Source organism: Opisthocomus hoazin, chromosome 2, assembly GCF_030867145.1.
Source record: "Opisthocomus hoazin isolate bOpiHoa1 chromosome 2, bOpiHoa1.hap1, whole genome shotgun sequence".
Taxonomy (NCBI): Eukaryota; Metazoa; Chordata; class Aves; order Opisthocomiformes; family Opisthocomidae; genus Opisthocomus; species Opisthocomus hoazin.
The window spans coordinates 125383645-125401519 of record NC_134415.1 but is presented as its reverse complement, the minus strand read 5'-3'; the positions used below and the strand labels follow the sequence as shown (position 1 = coordinate 125401519).

General features: G+C 38.0%; 1 protein-coding gene across 1 annotated transcript in view; it reads left to right on the top strand.

Annotated features, from left to right (window-relative positions):
* The window catches only part of CD2AP (CD2 associated protein), an 85886-nt gene extending 71502 nt beyond the window's left edge, over positions 1-14384 (top strand). The window contains exons 12-18 of the mRNA XM_075414947.1: positions 894-1053; positions 3197-3339; positions 9467-9582; positions 10428-10514; positions 11146-11330; positions 12189-12252; positions 13378-14384. Of these exons, the coding sequence (XP_075271062.1) occupies positions 894-1053; positions 3197-3339; positions 9467-9582; positions 10428-10514; positions 11146-11330; positions 12189-12252; positions 13378-13419 (797 nt within the window). The 3' untranslated portion in view covers positions 13420-14384. The remainder of the gene's footprint in view (positions 1-893; positions 1054-3196; positions 3340-9466; positions 9583-10427; positions 10515-11145; positions 11331-12188; positions 12253-13377) is intronic.
* Positions 14385-17875: the final 3491 nt, after the last annotated feature.

Sequence of the window (17875 nt, the reverse complement as noted above, 5' to 3'; positions counted from 1 at the left end):
AGGATAGGGAGAATCAAAGCTGAAGGTCAGTTTCTTCAACCAGATGTACTGATTTATTGCCCTGTAAGGGCAGTAATTGTAAAGGACTAACTCCTCACTGTAACCTAACAATAACTTTTACATCTGCAATATTTTCTGCATGCCTGAGTGAGCTGTAGCATGGTTTTACAAGGAAAAGTAGAAGCTATGCTTAGGATACCCCACAAGGTGTGATTAGGGAACATAAATTGAAGACTATTCAACTAGTATTTGTGAAGCAGCTTGAATTTTTCAGTGTCTCACATGTGTATGTCACCTTCTCTGGACAATACTCAATTAGGTCATGCAGTCGTTGAATGATAGATTTAACTTTTTTTTTCTTGTTAGATTATCTGTACTTAATTTGTATCTTGGATTTGTAGGAAGGTAGACTTTATCTAAAATAAATTCAGTTATTCAGATAAATATTCTCCCCCCCCCCCTTTTTTTTCCATAGATGCATTATGCTGATTGTGTGTGTAGAAGAAGTCTAGTTACAACAAAACAAAAAAACAAACCCTACCTTTTTAAGAGGAGATAAGGTGAATTCATAGAAAAGAGAAAGCGGTAGCAGTACGGAGAGATTCTTGGTTCGTAGCTGTCACTTGCAGTACAGTTATGAGAATCCATAATTTCTTGCTACTGTTTCATGTCAGTAGAAAGACATTTTGCTTACTTCAACATAATGTTTTTTAAATTCAGGTAGGTAGTTTGTGTGTTTTGATGAGGTATCCCTTAAGACACTTGCATATCTGTTTTTCACTTTGATCTTCAAAGAAAGTATTTCTGGCAGCAATTACTTTCTAATTGATTGGCATTGAAAGAATTCTAGACAACGTGGTTTTTTAAAATGCTGTGGTGACTTACTTTGTCAGATGACAAAGGAGCTTTGGATCAGAAGCCTTTGAAGCCACAGGCTCCCCAAGTACCACCCAAGAAGCCTATTCCTCCAAGCAAGACTAACAGCTTACTGAGAGCGGGGCTTCTGCACCCAAAACGTCCGGATAAACCAGTTTTGCCATCATCTGTATCCAGGTCAGTGTAACTTAAATCATATACACCAAATGTATTTTATCTTCCTTCATGTGTTTTTAGGGTGAAAAGGATGTAAGGACAAGTTTTGCCCTACACCTGCCAGTGTCTTGTTTCTCCAAGTGTGTATCGATGTGAATTTCTAACTTTCTGATTCTTTAAGAGATTAAGTCCATCTTGGAGGAAATATCACGGCATAACTAACCATGGGTCAGGTGAAGCTGCAAATCTGTGGGCTGCTTTACTACAAGCCTGCCCTGTACTGAAGATGTTGTAGCTACAATAGCAGTATGCTTTAAAAGAATCTGTGGATGTGGCACTTGAGAATTATTACCATGTTGGAAAGAACCCGAGGGTTTGAGCTGCGTCAGCTTTCAATGTTTCAGCACTTTATGTGGAGTAAGATAGCCGGAAAGGAAGAGATGAGGACGGTTAGTACCTGCACGGAAGGTACTCGCTGTAGTTCGTGCTGTTCTGGGTAGGAAAGCACTCCTTACAGAACCACATCCAATCTCTGTCTTGAGTATTCTCAGTTGAGTTACTCGACAGATAGGGAGGGTAACAGCAAGTAATCTCTCACTTTTTCTTTTAGATCCACCTCTAATTTTTTTTTTTTCTCATCAGTTTGTAACAGTTATTTGTGATGTTTTGCCAAGACTGATTTCGCATCAGTACAACCTCACACACACAGTTTCCCTTTCTGCCTCCATCAAAGTGTTTGCCAGCTCCTTACCCAAAACTACAGATAAACTGCTGACGGATAACTGTCCCTTTGGAATGTTCAGCTGACTTGAAAGAATCATGAGAAAGTAACGTCAACGTGAATTTGGCCTGGTACAAATAAAGGAGCAGATAGCTGCTATGTCGAAGAGCTTGCACCTCAAATACCTGCAAAGGTACAGGGTGGCTGCAAGCATTTGTCAAGGTTTATCTTTTTTTACAACAGGTCCCGTATAGCTGAACCAAAAGGAGGACTATCTAAAGGGAGATGGCAGTGAGGAGGAGGGCAGTGGGGAAAGGGTGTGTGGGTAAGGCATACACTTTGGAGGTTGGCTCCAACCGAGGGCTGTCTAGGCAGAACTGCCTCTGATCCCACCCTGCACAGCCCTGGGAACACTGGGTGCCTGATTGAGGAGTTACACCACTGCCATCTTACTTCTTTCTAGATTTTCAGTGTGTAATTGTGTTCTCCGTGTCTGGTATTTTAGAGTTTACCAAGTAAAGTTTGTTTTTGTTTTTGTTTTTTGTTTTTTTTTAAAGTCACAAATCATGTTCCCCTACCCCATTTTAGAAAATAATTATAGATGTAAAGGGATACACATGTGCAGTTAAAATAAAGGTCTGTAGTAAACTGTGGTCCTTTAATGACTGAAAACTTTAAATCTGAGGGGTATTTAAATGTGTTTAAATGTCTGAAAGTTTAACATTGCTCTAGGAAGATAAAGCTGCTGTCTCTTTTTCTACTGCAATAAAACTTCCAAATAAAGGATTTGGGAGATGAGTTAATGACAGTGACACATTGAAGCTGGCAGCTGGTCCATTTATCGACTTTATTCTGTGGCATAAATGATGGCAGGATTTGTAAATGAAAAAGTCATCTGTTCTTTTTTTTTTTTTCTGTGTGTGTGTATATTTTTTTTGAACAGGATAGTTTTTTGTCCCTGAATGATATGACCAGACGTGCAAAGAATGCGTGGTTGAATAAAAGATATTTTATACACAGAGGGAAATAATTTGTTCTAGGCAACTTTCTTCTTAACAGGAAGATTCTGTTGTCAGGGAGTCTCAGTATGTTTCTGAATATCTCAGGAAATATTACTGAAGGTGCTATTCAGCCCTCTTGTTTTCTGTTGCACTGAAGTGTAGTATTTTAGATTTAAGTTCCAAAATGTGCCCTGTAGTAAAAGTTTTGGATTATTTTTACAAAGGAATTGCACATGGTTGACAGCTCTGCGGGAGCTGGAACAGAAGAATTGTCTTTTATAGGACTAGAATTACTCTCTGAAAGACTTGATTTTAAGCAAAGCTTTAGAAAATAATGAAATCTACTGAAAATTTTCCATTATTTCTAATAGTTTATATGTTTCAGTTGTAAGCTCTTTAATCTCCTGACTACGTATGTCTTGTCGTTTTTTTCTTACCACAGATCTAACGGAGAAGTTGTTTCTCTTCGACCAAAATCTGAAGTTGAGCCAGTAGCAAAACCAAAATTAGACTCTGAACCATTACCACTTAGACCAAAATCAGCAGAGGTAGATTCACTTGTGGTAAAGAGCTCTAAGGAATCAGGTAAGGAAAGAATAAATGTCCTTTTGGGTCATTCTGTTCAGTTTGCAGTACTTCATAAGGTTAGAATAAGCTTTAAGTAATTTATTCAAAATACCACAGAGTTCTATTTTTTTTTTTAGAACTGCTGTAGGTAGCTGAAGGTAAGAGTCAGTGAGCGTTGAACAGATGTCCGTAGGCTTTTGGATGTAGTTGGTGAGCTCCATGTTCTAACAGTTGACAGGAAGGGAAAAACAGAGGTAATAGTCTGTTATTCTAATTTGAAAGCATGTTTTTTTTGCTGCCACTTTTATATTGAGTTTTTATGAAATTGTTTTCCTTACTGACTGGTTCTGTTTGTTCTGCTCTTGCATTTCAGATAACTTTTGCTTTTCTAGCTAACTTGCGTATTTTTAGTAATGCCATTACCTTCAGCATTCTGTGATTAAGTTCATAGCTATTCTAGATTATGACTTTATCATACCTTATTTTTCCAGTAAAAACTTTAATACTGATTAAAGCACCCACATTGATGATTAGACTCTGAGCTATTATATAGTTACCTTTTGTCTTTTACTGACATTACAACTGATCTCAGTCCTCCGTGTGCCTCTTAAGCAGAGATCGTCTGCTGTGGGCATATATTTCTTTTAAACTCCAAATTATTTTTATTGTAGGATTAACCACTGCAGAAGAGGCTTTAGTGAATTGGACCTGCAGTAAAGGTTTTAATAGTAATACATTTTAAAATAGTATAACTTGATTGATTTTATTTTTTTTTTAGGCTGATTATGATTTTCAGGTTGTAGAATAGTTGGTCCTAAAGTGTAATAAATTCATCTGGGAGATAAAAATAATGCTTTAAACTGAAGCAGTTTATGAGTAGGAAAGAGTACTCCTCATTTTTCTGTTAAGCATTTTAAAATGTGCTTCTAAGCTTAAATGCTTTGCGTGAGGAAAGGTTAGTTCATGTATGTTTTTAATACAGACAGTGTATTTTTCTGAGCCACAGAAATCTGGACTTCAGCAGGTATTAAAATATCCTGAAATATTACAAATAATATCAGTGTTACCGTGAAGTATTTATAAGTTCTTTTTTTATTCCCCAGTAAAATCTGTGCATATGCTGTGATATGCCATGTTTTTAAAGATGAGTTTGAGTGAGGGTACAGAAGAAACTTTCAGGCCAAAGCAAGCTGAGAGATGAAAAAACGATGCACAACCTAGCCTTAAAAATGTAAGCCTTCTAGGATTGTACTAGATGTGTTATTGTGTAGCATAGTATAATTTCTCCCCAGGAAAAAACTCCCTGTGAAAACAGATGGAATGCCTTTTTTTAATTTAAGTATATTTATTTTGTCATCTTTAATAACCAGAGTGACAACATAGTAGCTGTGATATTAAGTATCTGTATATAAAACCGCCCTAATTTTGTACAGATTTAGAAAAAAAAAATCTATGAATTCTGATTTGCTAATAGAAGATTTTTGCAGGCTCGTGAAGAAATTCAAGATTTTAATACGTAGACTGGGCAGGGGACAGGGGTGCATGATGAGCGAGCGGGTGAGGTCTGTTCCGTGCTCCTTGTTGGGCACCCAGCAAGCGGGGGAGGCGCAGGCAGTCTGTGCAGGGGTGCAGCGCTGAGCGTGTCAAGGAGCTGCTGTTTAAGGAAAGTTTCAAAAACCCTCTGTTATGTGAAACAGCCCTTGTTTAGAACTACCTGCAGAAGTCACTTTTAGTTTTACTGCTCTTGTGAAAGAAGACTAGTCCAACCTCCTGCCAGCACAGTGTGATGAGTCCCATGCTTTATGTCTGTACATGCTTTCTAGTGCTGAAGACAAAATATTCCATGCAGCAGCTAAGGCTATATAAAGCTCCAAAGATGTTAGGTCCTTAGATAAAGTTTAAAATTGTTTAATCTTACAAGAACTAGAATAGATACTAAAACATGGGGGGAAATATATGGCTGAGGTTGGCAACTGCATTAGCAGAGTCTCTCTTTTTTTATTTTTATTTCTTTAATTCCCCTCTACCCTTTAGAATGAGATCCTGAAGTGAATGAATTTTTAGAAAAGAAGTTTGGGGTCTTATTTTTTTGCGACTTAGTTTGACAATGAAGTGTGGTGTCAGTTCAGGCACTTTCAATTTAGCCTAAGGAGAAGCTGTAAATATTGTGTATTTATAGGAAAAAATGACCCTTCCCACACCAAAATTAGGCCCCCGGCCATCAGATAAGGACAAATACTCAAAAGCATTCGGAAACATTGATTGTGTTGAAATAGCTCCTCTTGAAGCTTTATGTGAAAAATTGCATAAATGTTTCTCTGTTTGGTTAGAATTAAAGCACTGTAAAAGACTAAAGCTGTCATACTAGCATGCTGAACATGTAAAGCGATTCTGTTTCTTCTACAAATGTTTCTTTTTCCTGCTTTGTAAAATAATTTTTTTGTTCAGAATCTTTTTCTAGACATTCCTCTCCTTGACTTTTCTTTCCAGATTTTGTTTCCTATCCTGTTTGCCATGTTTCCCTTCTTACGTGTCAGGAAATTACCCTACCCTTCTCCATTTTGGTAAGATAACAATCTATAAGGAAATCCAAATGCTTTATGCCATACGCATAGCCTCTTCTTAACGTCATAAGCGTAATTTTCAGTTGCAGTTATTGATACTAAAATATTTGGGTTTCAATTTAAAATGCCTTTTTTTTTTGTTTGTTTGAATGCATGTTTTCCTGAGCTGTTAAACAAGAAGTTACTTAAAGAATACTTTTCAGTTAGGAACTTGAAGAGGTGGAAAAAAAACCAAAAAGAAAATAAAAATAAGAATAACTTGACAGTCCAGCTATTGATAAGCGAAACCTAGTGTTTATAATGAAATGTGTTCCATGCTTATAGCACTTCTGGTGTCTGTAGGTTGAATGGCTTTATCTTTCTGTACACACAAACTGTGCAATTCGGGCACTGAATCCACTGATGTTGGCTACTTAGTATCATGAGTCTTATAAAATAGTATTTTTGAAAGTTACATATTAGGCAGGTGCTTAATTGTAGCAAATACCTTACTGTTGCTGACTGCAATTTTAAATATGCTGAAGCTTGTATCTGTCCCCCAGATTTTTGGGGTGCAATCTCAGCAAGATGAATAATAGGAAAAAGGGCTGCAATATGAGGTCTTGTCTTCTGAAATATTGAATACATTTTACTTCTGTCACGGGTTTTTTAAACCCCAGTCACATGAGATGTTGGAACCATAATTTCTTCAAACACCCCTTCAGCTTTGCTTCTTTTTGTGAAGGCTTTTCAAGACAAACTGGTATGAATACTTGAAGCCTTCACAAACCTTAACAAAACCTCTCAGCTAATTGTATCTGTTAAAGCTCCTAACAGTTCTGTAGCATATGGGTCCGTGTTAAGCTTGCAGAAGAGACGTTTCTAATGGTCTGTCCTAAGTAACTTTCTAGAAAGAAAGGTGCTCTTGCTCAGCCTTAAAATCAGTTTTTGACTCAAACTGTCCACAGATGTGTGGTGTTGCTCTTTTGACACTATTATGGGATTTCCTTTAACAATTGCCCACAGGCTGTCTGTAAGAAAGTGAATTGATAAATCACTTTATTGACTGAAATGAGTGTAAATTGTGAAATTTCAGTGGGTTTGATCAGTATCTCTATTGGTTTCAGTGGGGACAAGCTTTCTCCTAAGATAATTAGGAATGCTGTTTAAAAAGAAATACAAACAAACAACCCCCCCAAACCCACAACAAATCAACCACACAAAGCCACCACCATCAAACCCACAAACCCTAATCCCCACCAGCCTGTGTTTTAATCTGGTTTTGAAATATCAAAGCAACTAAATGGAAAGGTAAAACAGAAAATGGAAGTACAGTCAGAATTCCCTCTGACTGTAAGGTGCTGGTAATATTTTAATGCTGAGCAATTGTCTCAGGGGTAGCAGTTTCCTTTAGAAGCTCTTGGAGATAGAAAAAATCCCTCCTTGCTTTAGTGTCATCCCACCATCTATATTTAAATCATACACAATTCAAGACTGTATTAGTCTTCATCTTCAAGCCTTGTGAAATACTGTATTTTTTTCAGAAATACACTTTATTCTTCGTATGTTCTTAATATGCCTGATGTTTACTTTATTCATGGAGACAGAGCTGGTACTACAATCATAATAGCAATGCAATTTATAGTTCTTAATTAAATTTACTGCCAAATGATGTGTCACTTCTATAGAATGACAAAAGGAGGATCGTTTAAAAGCAAAAAATACTGAGATGGGGAAAAGACATATATTTTTTCTTGCCTTCTTGTTACCTTTTTAATAATACCTGACTAACATAAATCCAGGTTTACGTTTTGGCATGGGTTAGTGCTCTGGGATTACTGATAAATGAATAAACAACATGAAGATATATCTTTTGGTCACTTTTTCTTGACTTCTAATAAGTTAAATATTTTATTGGCACAGATTACAACAGAAATACCTTCATAGTTACTTATTTCTCCCTCATCCTCTTCTTCCGTCAGCTGCTTGCCATTCATCACGCTTCTGTTTCTTCCTACTTTGTTTTCCTTCCTGTTTTTTTTTTTTAATTGCAAATATGGTTACATGTTAACAAAACGCTGTCTTTACATTCTCTTCAATAACATTAAAAAGCAGCAAACCTGATTGGTAACAGATAGTGTTAAAAAAGCTTACATTTCCACAAGGCAACAGATGGTGAAGTCAATGATGAAGTAGGTAAGGTCAGGGATGTCCGAAAGATGTGAATATTTTAAGGACTTCAGGGACAGTAACACAGAGTAGAAGACATTAAAATCCCTTAAAACATTCAGTGGAAAACCTAGTTCTTACAGATATAAATTAGTTTTGGCTAAGCGTGAATAAAACTTGGAGCAATTGGATGACTTCAGGTCATGCAAACACTGAAGTGGCGTGATTGGTTTTGGCCCAGTGTTCATAGGGGTTTTTTTTCTTACTTGATCTCTTGCTGTAGCTTCAAAATGGATGAGAAAATAGGAAGGAAAGTGTCTTAGTTTCTGTTTGATAAATCATAATGTCATGTAAAAATCAGGGATTGCCAAACAAAACCTCAACACCCCCTCACACGCACACTACACCACCCCCCAAACAAACCAAAACCTCAAACATTGAATGTTACTTATGGTGCCTGTAGTAAATTCTGTGAGGTGTGTTAGTTAAACATTTAGAGTCTCCAGAATAAGTCAAATAAATTTGTGTTGTAAAATCATAGATATTGTCCATAATCTTAATAATCAAAAACCTGTCTCATTACGCATCTGTTGACAGGTAAGTATTATTGTTATTTTTGTGGAGCAACAGTTAAGAAGTCCCATTGATAATGAGGTGAACTACTTGTGTTGTTATGTTAGGTATGTTCTGTTCTTCCTATTAATAGATTTTTTTTTTTTCCTAAGGTTGTGTCTTCCCATAGGATGTAAAGAATTTCTGCTGATCTAGGAGAGAGTTTACCTAGAGCTATGAGCACAGAGCGACTAATCAGCAGAAATCTGTATGATTTAATGAAGTATGAGAATAGAGTTTTGAAATGTTGTATTGCAGACTTTCTGAAGTCGTGTATTATATTTGAGACAAAGTACTGCATATGAAAAAACTCCCCTACACAGAAATACTTGCAGTTAATGTCTTGTTAAATTACTTTCATGAACCTTTGCACATGTGGTTTACCACGTTGCTTTTATTTTTGGCTTAGTCACTAAACTTGGATTTTCATGCTTTTCCCGCAAGTTTAGCGACAAGAAAATACACTCTCTTAAATAATTGAATATGGCACCTCTCAAAAAAACAGTCGTAAATACACTTCTCTCCAGTTACTTGTTTGGTCTGTTTTATGCAGCACTTCTTCTGTTGGGAGCTTGCATTTAAATGCCAGTTGAATTAATTTTTTTTGAATGGGGGAAATGTGGTTTCCCAGATATGCCAAAGTCATGTAGTTGATTCCTATGGCTCGTGTGTTGTATAGGCTGAAAACCTTTGACACTGTAAAAATTCTGATAAATTCTTGGGTTTTTTTCTGTTTTGTCTTAAGGAAAAAAAGTGATAAAAAAAGAACACAGCTAAACCTTTTGGTCTTGATGGTGGTCTGTGTTTTCGTCTTTTTCTAGATCTGTTAAGCTTTGACGATGTAATAGCTACCTCAGTTAATCTATCACACCCCACTGCAAACCGACCCAAGATGACTGGCAGGAGGCTGCCTTCGCGTTTCAGTAGCAGTATTCCTGTGAGTACGTTGGGTGGGTTTTCCTAGCAGTGAACTAAGAACTGACTTCCCAGGAAGCAGCGTTGAACTGGGAAAACAGTCTTATGGGCCATTTACCTGAGAGCGAAATGCAAAATGCGGCCGAGGTTCAGTTCCTGAAGCCTTTTGATACAGGAATTTCCCTCCCCAGGAGGGAGGTGTACATAAGGGAAATAATGCGACTCCCTCGTGGCTGAAGGAGTCTTTCTGGTCTGTGGGGTATTGCTGCAGTAAGCACTCGGCTCTTCTAGCATCACTGACGATGAAATAGGTGTTGTGCGTACATACGACTCTCAAAGTGTCTTTACTGCCTTACAAGCCTAATGATAGATGTAGTCTTTGACCACAACAAATTTGTGATTTAATGTTGGTGTAATGTGGGACTTGTGATCACATGTGCTAAGTCATGAGATTCTCAGACCATGAGAATCAGGTGATGCAGAGTCCTTGAAATCAGTTTATATTGTCAGATATTGTATAGCTCAGTCGTGCCAGTTACCTTCTACAGTTACTGCCTTGTAATGTTTGTGTTTTACAGAGGCACCCACAGGCTCCCAAACATCAAGGACTTGTTAAGTACTACAGAGATGCTTGAAAATCCTGCCCAGAATGCATATGTTTATTTTAAATTCAGATGAATGAGTGTTGTGGGGAAGGAAAGTTCTGACTGGCAGGGAAGGAAAATGATGGTAGTGTAGCAATTGAAGTTTGGGGTGCTGTTTTTCTTTTTCTCTGTTCTGTCTTTAGAAACATGTGACAGTTCTTTTTTGTTTACTTTTTTTTTTAAATTCTGAAAACATTTTCATTTTTTGTGAATGGTTTATCAGGCAAGTCAAAATGTGAGTCCAGAAAAAAATCTGAAGGTGCAGAAAGAAGAAGAAAGTGCCAAACCAAAGCCAGTTGAAACGAAAAAGGTATGATACCAAGGAGCTAGAGAAGTACCAGGCAACTAGGTGTTCTGTTCGTCTTGTTCATATTTCCAGTTTAAATTGATACAACCACCTAAATACAAATGGTTGTATTTAAATGCAAGTGAGCCACATCATTTATTACAGAGTTCATGTTAGAAATTTTAGTATAAAGCTCATTTATACATTAGTATAAAGCTCATCAGTTCTCATGAGAACTATTGTATCAGGTAGCATGAAACTGTGATATTGTTTCCCAAATAAGCCTCATGTCTGCTCAGCCTTTAGTCTCTTGACAGACAGAACAACTGAACAGATCAGAAAGGCGCACAAAGATTGTTTGTAATGAACCAATGGGCTCCATTAAATCACTTGGGTTTTTTTCTAAGGTATAGAGAACTGCAATGTGAGCACTTTTCTTTTAGTGACTGCAGGAGCCTCTTAATAAAGAGATGTATAAAATAACTGTGTCTTATATACTACAGTAGTCCCTTTGAACTGGACATGATTTTTTACCTTTTGGGTAGAAAATGAAGGAAACTTGTGCGCATGTAGCTCCCATAACAGTACTACCTGTGTGCTGTAAGTGGTCAGTATGATTTCATTTCTTAGCTTTCTGCTGATTCATTTTTTTCAGCCATCTGCATTCAGTCCACCAATTCCATCTTCATCTCAGAGACCGAGTTCTGTTATACTCAACTTTTTTCCTGGAGACATCCAGCTTAAAGGAGAAACGGATGATGAAAAAATTTCTGTGGAAGAGCTCAGGACTCAGATTAAAGATTTGATGGGTTTAGTAGACGCACTGCAGAAAGAACATGGGTAAATATTTTCCTGCTCAATCTTTCAATGAAAGGAAAAGTAGATAATTTTTGTGGTATTTAACATAAGTACATGTGCTGGCCTTGTGTAACACTGCACACATGTAATTGCAGTATTGACGTGACTGATAGTAGGGACAGATATTTGTGAGATTTTCAAATTGGTGATCATGGTGGCCCCATCACCTGTGTGCATGTGGCTAGGGTTGCGTTTGGAGAATGATGTACAAGAAAAAAGCAACTGGTGTTTGAGTAAACATAATGAAGACCAGTCTGTGGGAAGTACACCTTTTCTGTTTTTAGTTTTACAGGACAGACGTTCATTTTGGTACTGGTTATAAAACACCAGGATCAGTTGGTCCCCAAAGCAAACTAGTAAATTATGAGTTCTGGAGATTAATGAACTAGTTCTTCAGCGACTTGGTGATAATTCTAAGCACTTTCATGCCTGAACACAGTTCTGAAATAAAACATATTTTAGGAACTGTCTATTCTAAAGAATTTCTATTTTCTGTGTACAAGTTGCCAGGTTATTTTGGTTTAAATTCAACTGTCCAAGTAAAATAACAGTACAAATTTTTAACTAGTCTACTTAAAATCGTGATTATAAGTTAGGGATAAGTGCATAGTGATAAGGAAGAAATGATGAGAGTTGGTGGAAGCTTGTGGTCCACCAGATTTGAGTACCAGTTCACTAGTGGGCATGTACGTTTGCGGGAGTTTTATTTGTAAGGTGTAACATCAGACAGTTATGCGAATTCCTCTTGTAAAATTTAAACAAGGCCTGTGATTCGTGTTCAGTAATGTGAAATTTTTTTCCCCTTCTAACTTGTGTTTCTGATCTCTTAACTGCTATTAGGAGAGAACTGGAAAAACTAAGGAAGGATTTGGAAGAGGAGAAGCTGTTGCGAAGCAATCTGGAGGTAGTATTAGCAATTTGAGGGGGGTGAAGTTTAGAAGTATGCAGGCAGTGTTCTGCAACTTGGTGCCACAGGAAAGTCTGAACGAACCTGCTCAGCCTTTTTTTTATTGCTGTGTTGAATGAATGCTTCATGAGGCAGTCGGATGTATGTAGAAGATTCACAGTTCGTCTTGGTGCAGCTTGCTTTATCTGGAAAATGATTTTTAACAATATGAGTGTTGGGATGTGAGTTCAGTTTAGTGTTGCTAGATTCTGCTCTTTGCTAGAGATGCATCCATCTGGATGTGTTCCAAGAGAGAAGATTAATACTTTGCTTTTGTAAGACTTGAAGGACAAATTTGCTTTCTGTAATCAGAAGAAAATCAGGGCAAAAGTAAACTTTTCCTAAATTTTTGATGAACTGTTTAAATATGAAGTGGATAATTTGCCGAAAGAACAAAATGCATCTGAAAAATTTCCTTATGAATGAATACCACTCCTCTCAATTTATTGATGAGGAAGGCTACTTGCATTACAGTATGATGCCGTTTAGTTAAAAGGATGAGCTCAGTGTAGAAAACTGTTTCAGTCTGGTACAAAAGAGCATTTTATTTGTGAAATAGTACTTCTTATTGACTGCAAAGCTACTTTTGAAAGTTGAGAAGAACTTTTGTTGAGTCCTCTTTTTAATGCGTCTCTATGGCAATCAATGATGTTGCCTTAAATATGCACTGGGGATGAAGAGGAGGTAACTTCCACGTATCCTTTAAATCCAGTTAAAGAAATACAAATTAATCATGGTTCGGTGTTTTGCTTTGGGAAGTTAGTCTGAGGTGATGGTGCAGCATTACGTTGGGGGCGTGCAAGTGATTCCACAACCCAGCTTTGGCTGCTTATTCAGAGTGAATTTCTCCAGTAAGATGTACCAGAACTATAGGCAAATTCTTAATGATTTTAAATTCTTGTTTATTTAGCAATAAAGTGGTGTAAAATAAGATGTAAATATTGAACTGTCAAATGCTTCTGTGTTACGCTTTGGTTGACTTAAGTGTCTTTGAAATACAAAGGTTATAATTTTGATGAAAGATTTTAGATTATTGCTACTTTAATATTGACTCTTCTTCTTTTCAAAATGTCCATTTTCCAGCTTGAAGTAGAAAAATTGAAGAAAGCAGTGATGTCTACATGAGACAGCTATGGACTCAATGTTTTTAACTCACCAGGAATTCAAAGCTGAACACGAGGAGAACTGACTCATTTCATAATAATGGATGCTGGTGTTCTACAGTCTTACAGAAAAAAATATAGTAAAAAAAGGAATATAGTCTTTTATTCAGAGACATAAGAAAACAAAAAAGAATAATGGTGTAATTTTTTTGCCAATATAAAAGAGGCCTTATTTCTTACTGTGCTGGAATTGCAGACCTTATTTTTTGGTTTGCTTGAAAATACTACTGAATCTGTATAGAAAGGAGAGGGAATTCTTAATAGATTTTTATTGAATACCTGTAGCTTAATTTTTAAAGAGATCTATACTATAAATAGGGTGATCTATCTTTACAACTAATCTGTAAAATAGTCTATTGGGAGGGATGGAATAACTGTATCGTAATTGTAGTCACTACTTTTCCCGTACACACAAAAGGGAATATATGATATTTGTATAATTTTGGCAGTTTTACCCAGGGTTGTGCTGTTGTGCCTGTCTGCAGTGAGAATATTAATAATATGCTGTTTCTAAATTGAGTAACGAGATAGGAATTTGTTAATGCAGTGAAACAGGTGAAACTCCTATGCATTGTAGTAAGAACGAGTGATATAATCTGAGTGGTTTAGCAGAGCATTTTGTCACTTGCACTATTGGATTAAAAAGGGATTTAGGACTGAATCATGAAGTTATGACAAAATTAGTTTTTAAAACCGCAAAATGCAAGAAATACAGAAACAAGACTAGAATCCAGTCTTAACTCAACCTGTTGTGCCTAAAATACTACAGCATGGAAAACGTAAACCTTAAGTCATGACGTCTGTGCTTCTGTGTATCTACACTGAGGTTGTCAGTCTTTTTAGTGGTTAAATGCGCATCTTGATCTGTTTTTACAATAGTTGGGTTTTGTTTATAATATATCTCCAAATAAATTCCTTTGGAACTTTGATACTCTCAGAAAGTCTCAATATTTATATATTTATGCCATAAACTTTATCAGTGTATTGTGTACCTCTAAATTTAATAACACCTTTGTATTTTAATGAGTGAGTGGAACAGTTGCTTTGACAGCATTGCGCTGGTTTCCAAGACAGTGTCTTTCACATTTTATGGAAAACAGTTGAAATCTTGTGGATTGCCATTAGCTTTAACCCTTGAGCTCAACATAGTGCGCCAGAATAATATACAAATAATATGCAAAGTGATGGGAGACAATGATATTGATGTGTTCATTTGATTATAGAATTAAAAAAACATACAGCTTTAGAAAACCAGTCAAATGCATTCTATCTGTTAGTATCACCTTATCTCCCTTTTGGTCTACTAGAATTTAAATGACAAAAACATGTCACATAGTTTGGCAGCTTCATCTGTAAGAGAAGTGATTAAGTTTCTATTCATGGGAACAGTCATAAACCTAGTAATTATGTGGTATGTCACTTGAGCTAGTGACAGGAGTGTGTTACTTCTTGAGAGTATACTTCTTCCACAGTTGATGCATCATAAAATACAAACTTCAAAAAGTCAATTGGAGGATGTTTGTCAGTTGCTGATTTTAAGTTGTCATAAAATTTGATTAGTGTACTATGCAAGTATTAGGTAATATTTGCTAGTCACATTGCTAATAAGCTGGTTCAATATTAATGTTTTAACTTCTGGTTGCCTTGATGCATCACAGATGAAGGATTGAGCCGGATCTTTACGTTGAGGAATAATGTGCAGCAGTAATGCTTCTCGTCAGACACTAAACTCTTACTTAGAGTTCATACCTCTAAGTCAGGTGATGAAAAGCAAGAATTGAGCCTAGTGGAATAGCCAGTTTCGTTATACAAGCGCTTCACTGTGATTAGAGCATGAAACAAATCTCGGAATGGATTACAGAAATTGTGTCTGCGTGTAAGCTTGTAGCAGATGAACAGAACAAGACAATCAGATAAAACTACAAACAAAGGGTGTTCGTTATTTAATGGCCCTTGTTTGCTATAGCAATAAATGACCCAAGTGCAATGACTTGATTGAATAAAACCCTCCTTTAAGGTCGCTGCTACGAATATTTTTAGCCATAGGGAAGCTGCCCTGATATATGTCTGTCTTGTCTTCAGCTAGTGTTACGTACTGAAGTGGAGGGGGAGCGGGTAATGGGTTTGAAGACATTCCACAGTACGAGTTCCTAAGAGCAGTATGCTTCACTGACTTGTTTACCGGTGCTGTAAAATGATGCATGCTATCCAAACTCAGCAAATAAAAGAAGTTTAAAAACCTGTTGAAATGTCTGCTCAGTTTTATTCAGGAATATTTTGTATGCTGTTCTTTGCAGGAGGAGTTCAGGGGTGGGAGCAAGGTGTATGATTATTTATGTAGTCCCCCTTTGAGGCTTTCAGACTGCAGTTTACTCACTAGGATGCTCTGGTTCCCGACTGTCAGGATGGCTTTGGATCCAAACAGTTGGAAAGCTTACTGTTTTTCTTTGCAGGTCTAACCGGGAATGTTAAATTCTTGGTATTTCTTTGTTCCCTTGTTTTTTCTTTCTGTTGGTCTGTACTGAACAGACCTAGGGTCCTGCACATGGGTCAGGGCAATCCCAAGCACAAATCCAGGCTGGGCAGAGAATGGGTTGAGAGCAGCCCTGAAGAGAAGGACTTGGGGGTACTGGTTGATGAGAAACTCAACATGACGCAGCAATGTGCGCTGGCAACCCAGAAAGCCAACCATACCCTGGGCTGCATCCCCAGCAGCGTGGGCACAGGCCGAGGGAGGGGATTCTGCCCCTCTGCCCCGCTCTGCTGAGACCTCCCCCGGGAGTCCTGCGTCCAGCTCTGGAGCCCTCAGCACAGGACAGACCTGGAGCTGTTGGAGCGGGGCCAGAGGAGGCCCCAGCAATGATCTGAGGGCTGGAACCCCTCTGCTGGGAGGAAAGGCTGGGAGAGCTGGGGCTGGTCAGCCTGGAGGAGAGAAGGCTCCAGGGAGACCTTACTGCAGCATTCAGTACCTGAAGGGGCCTGCAACAGAGTTGGAGAGGGACTTTGACAAGGGCATGGAGTGACAGGACAAGGGGTAGTGGCTTCAGACTGAAAGAGGGTAAATTTAGACTGGATATAAGAAAGAAATTCTTCACTAGAAGGGTGGTGAGGCCCTGGCCCAGGTTGCCCAGAGAAGCTGTGGCTGCCCCCTCCCTGGCAGTGTTCAAGGCCAGGTTGGACGGGGCTTTGAGCAACCTGGTCTGGTGGAAGGTGTCCCTGCTCATGGCAGGGGGATTGGAACGAGATGATCTATAAGGTCCCTTCCAACCCTTACCATTCTATGACCTTACTGTGCATCTTCAGAGCCTTTTTTTTTTTTTTTTTTTATTAAGATCCCTATTACCACTCAGTAACATGGCTAAAGGCGTGTTTCAATCACTTCTTAAATACTTAGTGAAGAACTGAAGACTGAGATTGTGGCATGTTTAAAAGAGGTATGGAAGAGGGAAAAGGCAACTGAAGAAGAGAACAGAAAGTCATTTTTACACTTCAAGCTTTTCATTCAATCTTCGTCACATTCTCTAAGAAGCTTTTGTTTGCATAGAAGGTACATTTTTTTAAAATAAAAATATACGTCTGCTTATTTTTTAAAAATTTATTTAACCGATATTGTGAAGATAACATTTTTCATTAATGTTGCTTTAGGGGAATAAAGTTTCTGATGAAAACCTGTAATGTATTTCAAGATTTGACTATGAGTTGTGTAGCAAAGTATCTGCTGAACTTTTTAATGAATACAAGGTATTTAAGTCATAAATTAGCAGAAGTCTGTTAACTGTTTCCAAAGGGAATGGTAACAACAAGATTTCATAGCTGCCGTACTTTTGGCTGCTGTTAAAGTTCTCCAAGATGTTCCTGATTGCTGGATGTTTGCTTTCTCAGAGCGGTGTCAAAGCAGCTGCTCATACATCTTGGGTAAATGGATTTTGCAAGAGCTGAAAAGACAAACCACTCCCTGCTAGGTGCCTGGGCACATACCTCCCAGCTTGAAGAATGCAGCCAGCCTTGACCAGCTTGTGAAGCGTGAGGCTGGTGCCACTGGTTCAGGGTTTGAAGAGCCCTCCGTGCTTGTTGGAAGTCATGGTGTGAATGATCTCAGCCCCCAGAAGCATGGACTCACACCTCTGCCCTCTGGGAGAAGCATGTGCGTGTGTCCATGTTGAAGTAGGCCAGCCTTTGTGTCCTTCAGAGGACTACTGCTTAGGTTGAGGAAGTGTTGGAGAATTGAGGGGTATTCAGTCTTGCCATCATAGCAAAGGCGCAGGGAGCATGTAGAAGCACAACTCCAGGTGACTTGGAGAAGCCGCCTTTTAAAACAGGTGCTCGTACCTTGACATGGATCTGGACGTTGGCCCTTCTGACTTAAAAGGCTGCTAAGGTGCCACCTTTTAATTCATCTCTGCTCAGTGCTCTATCAA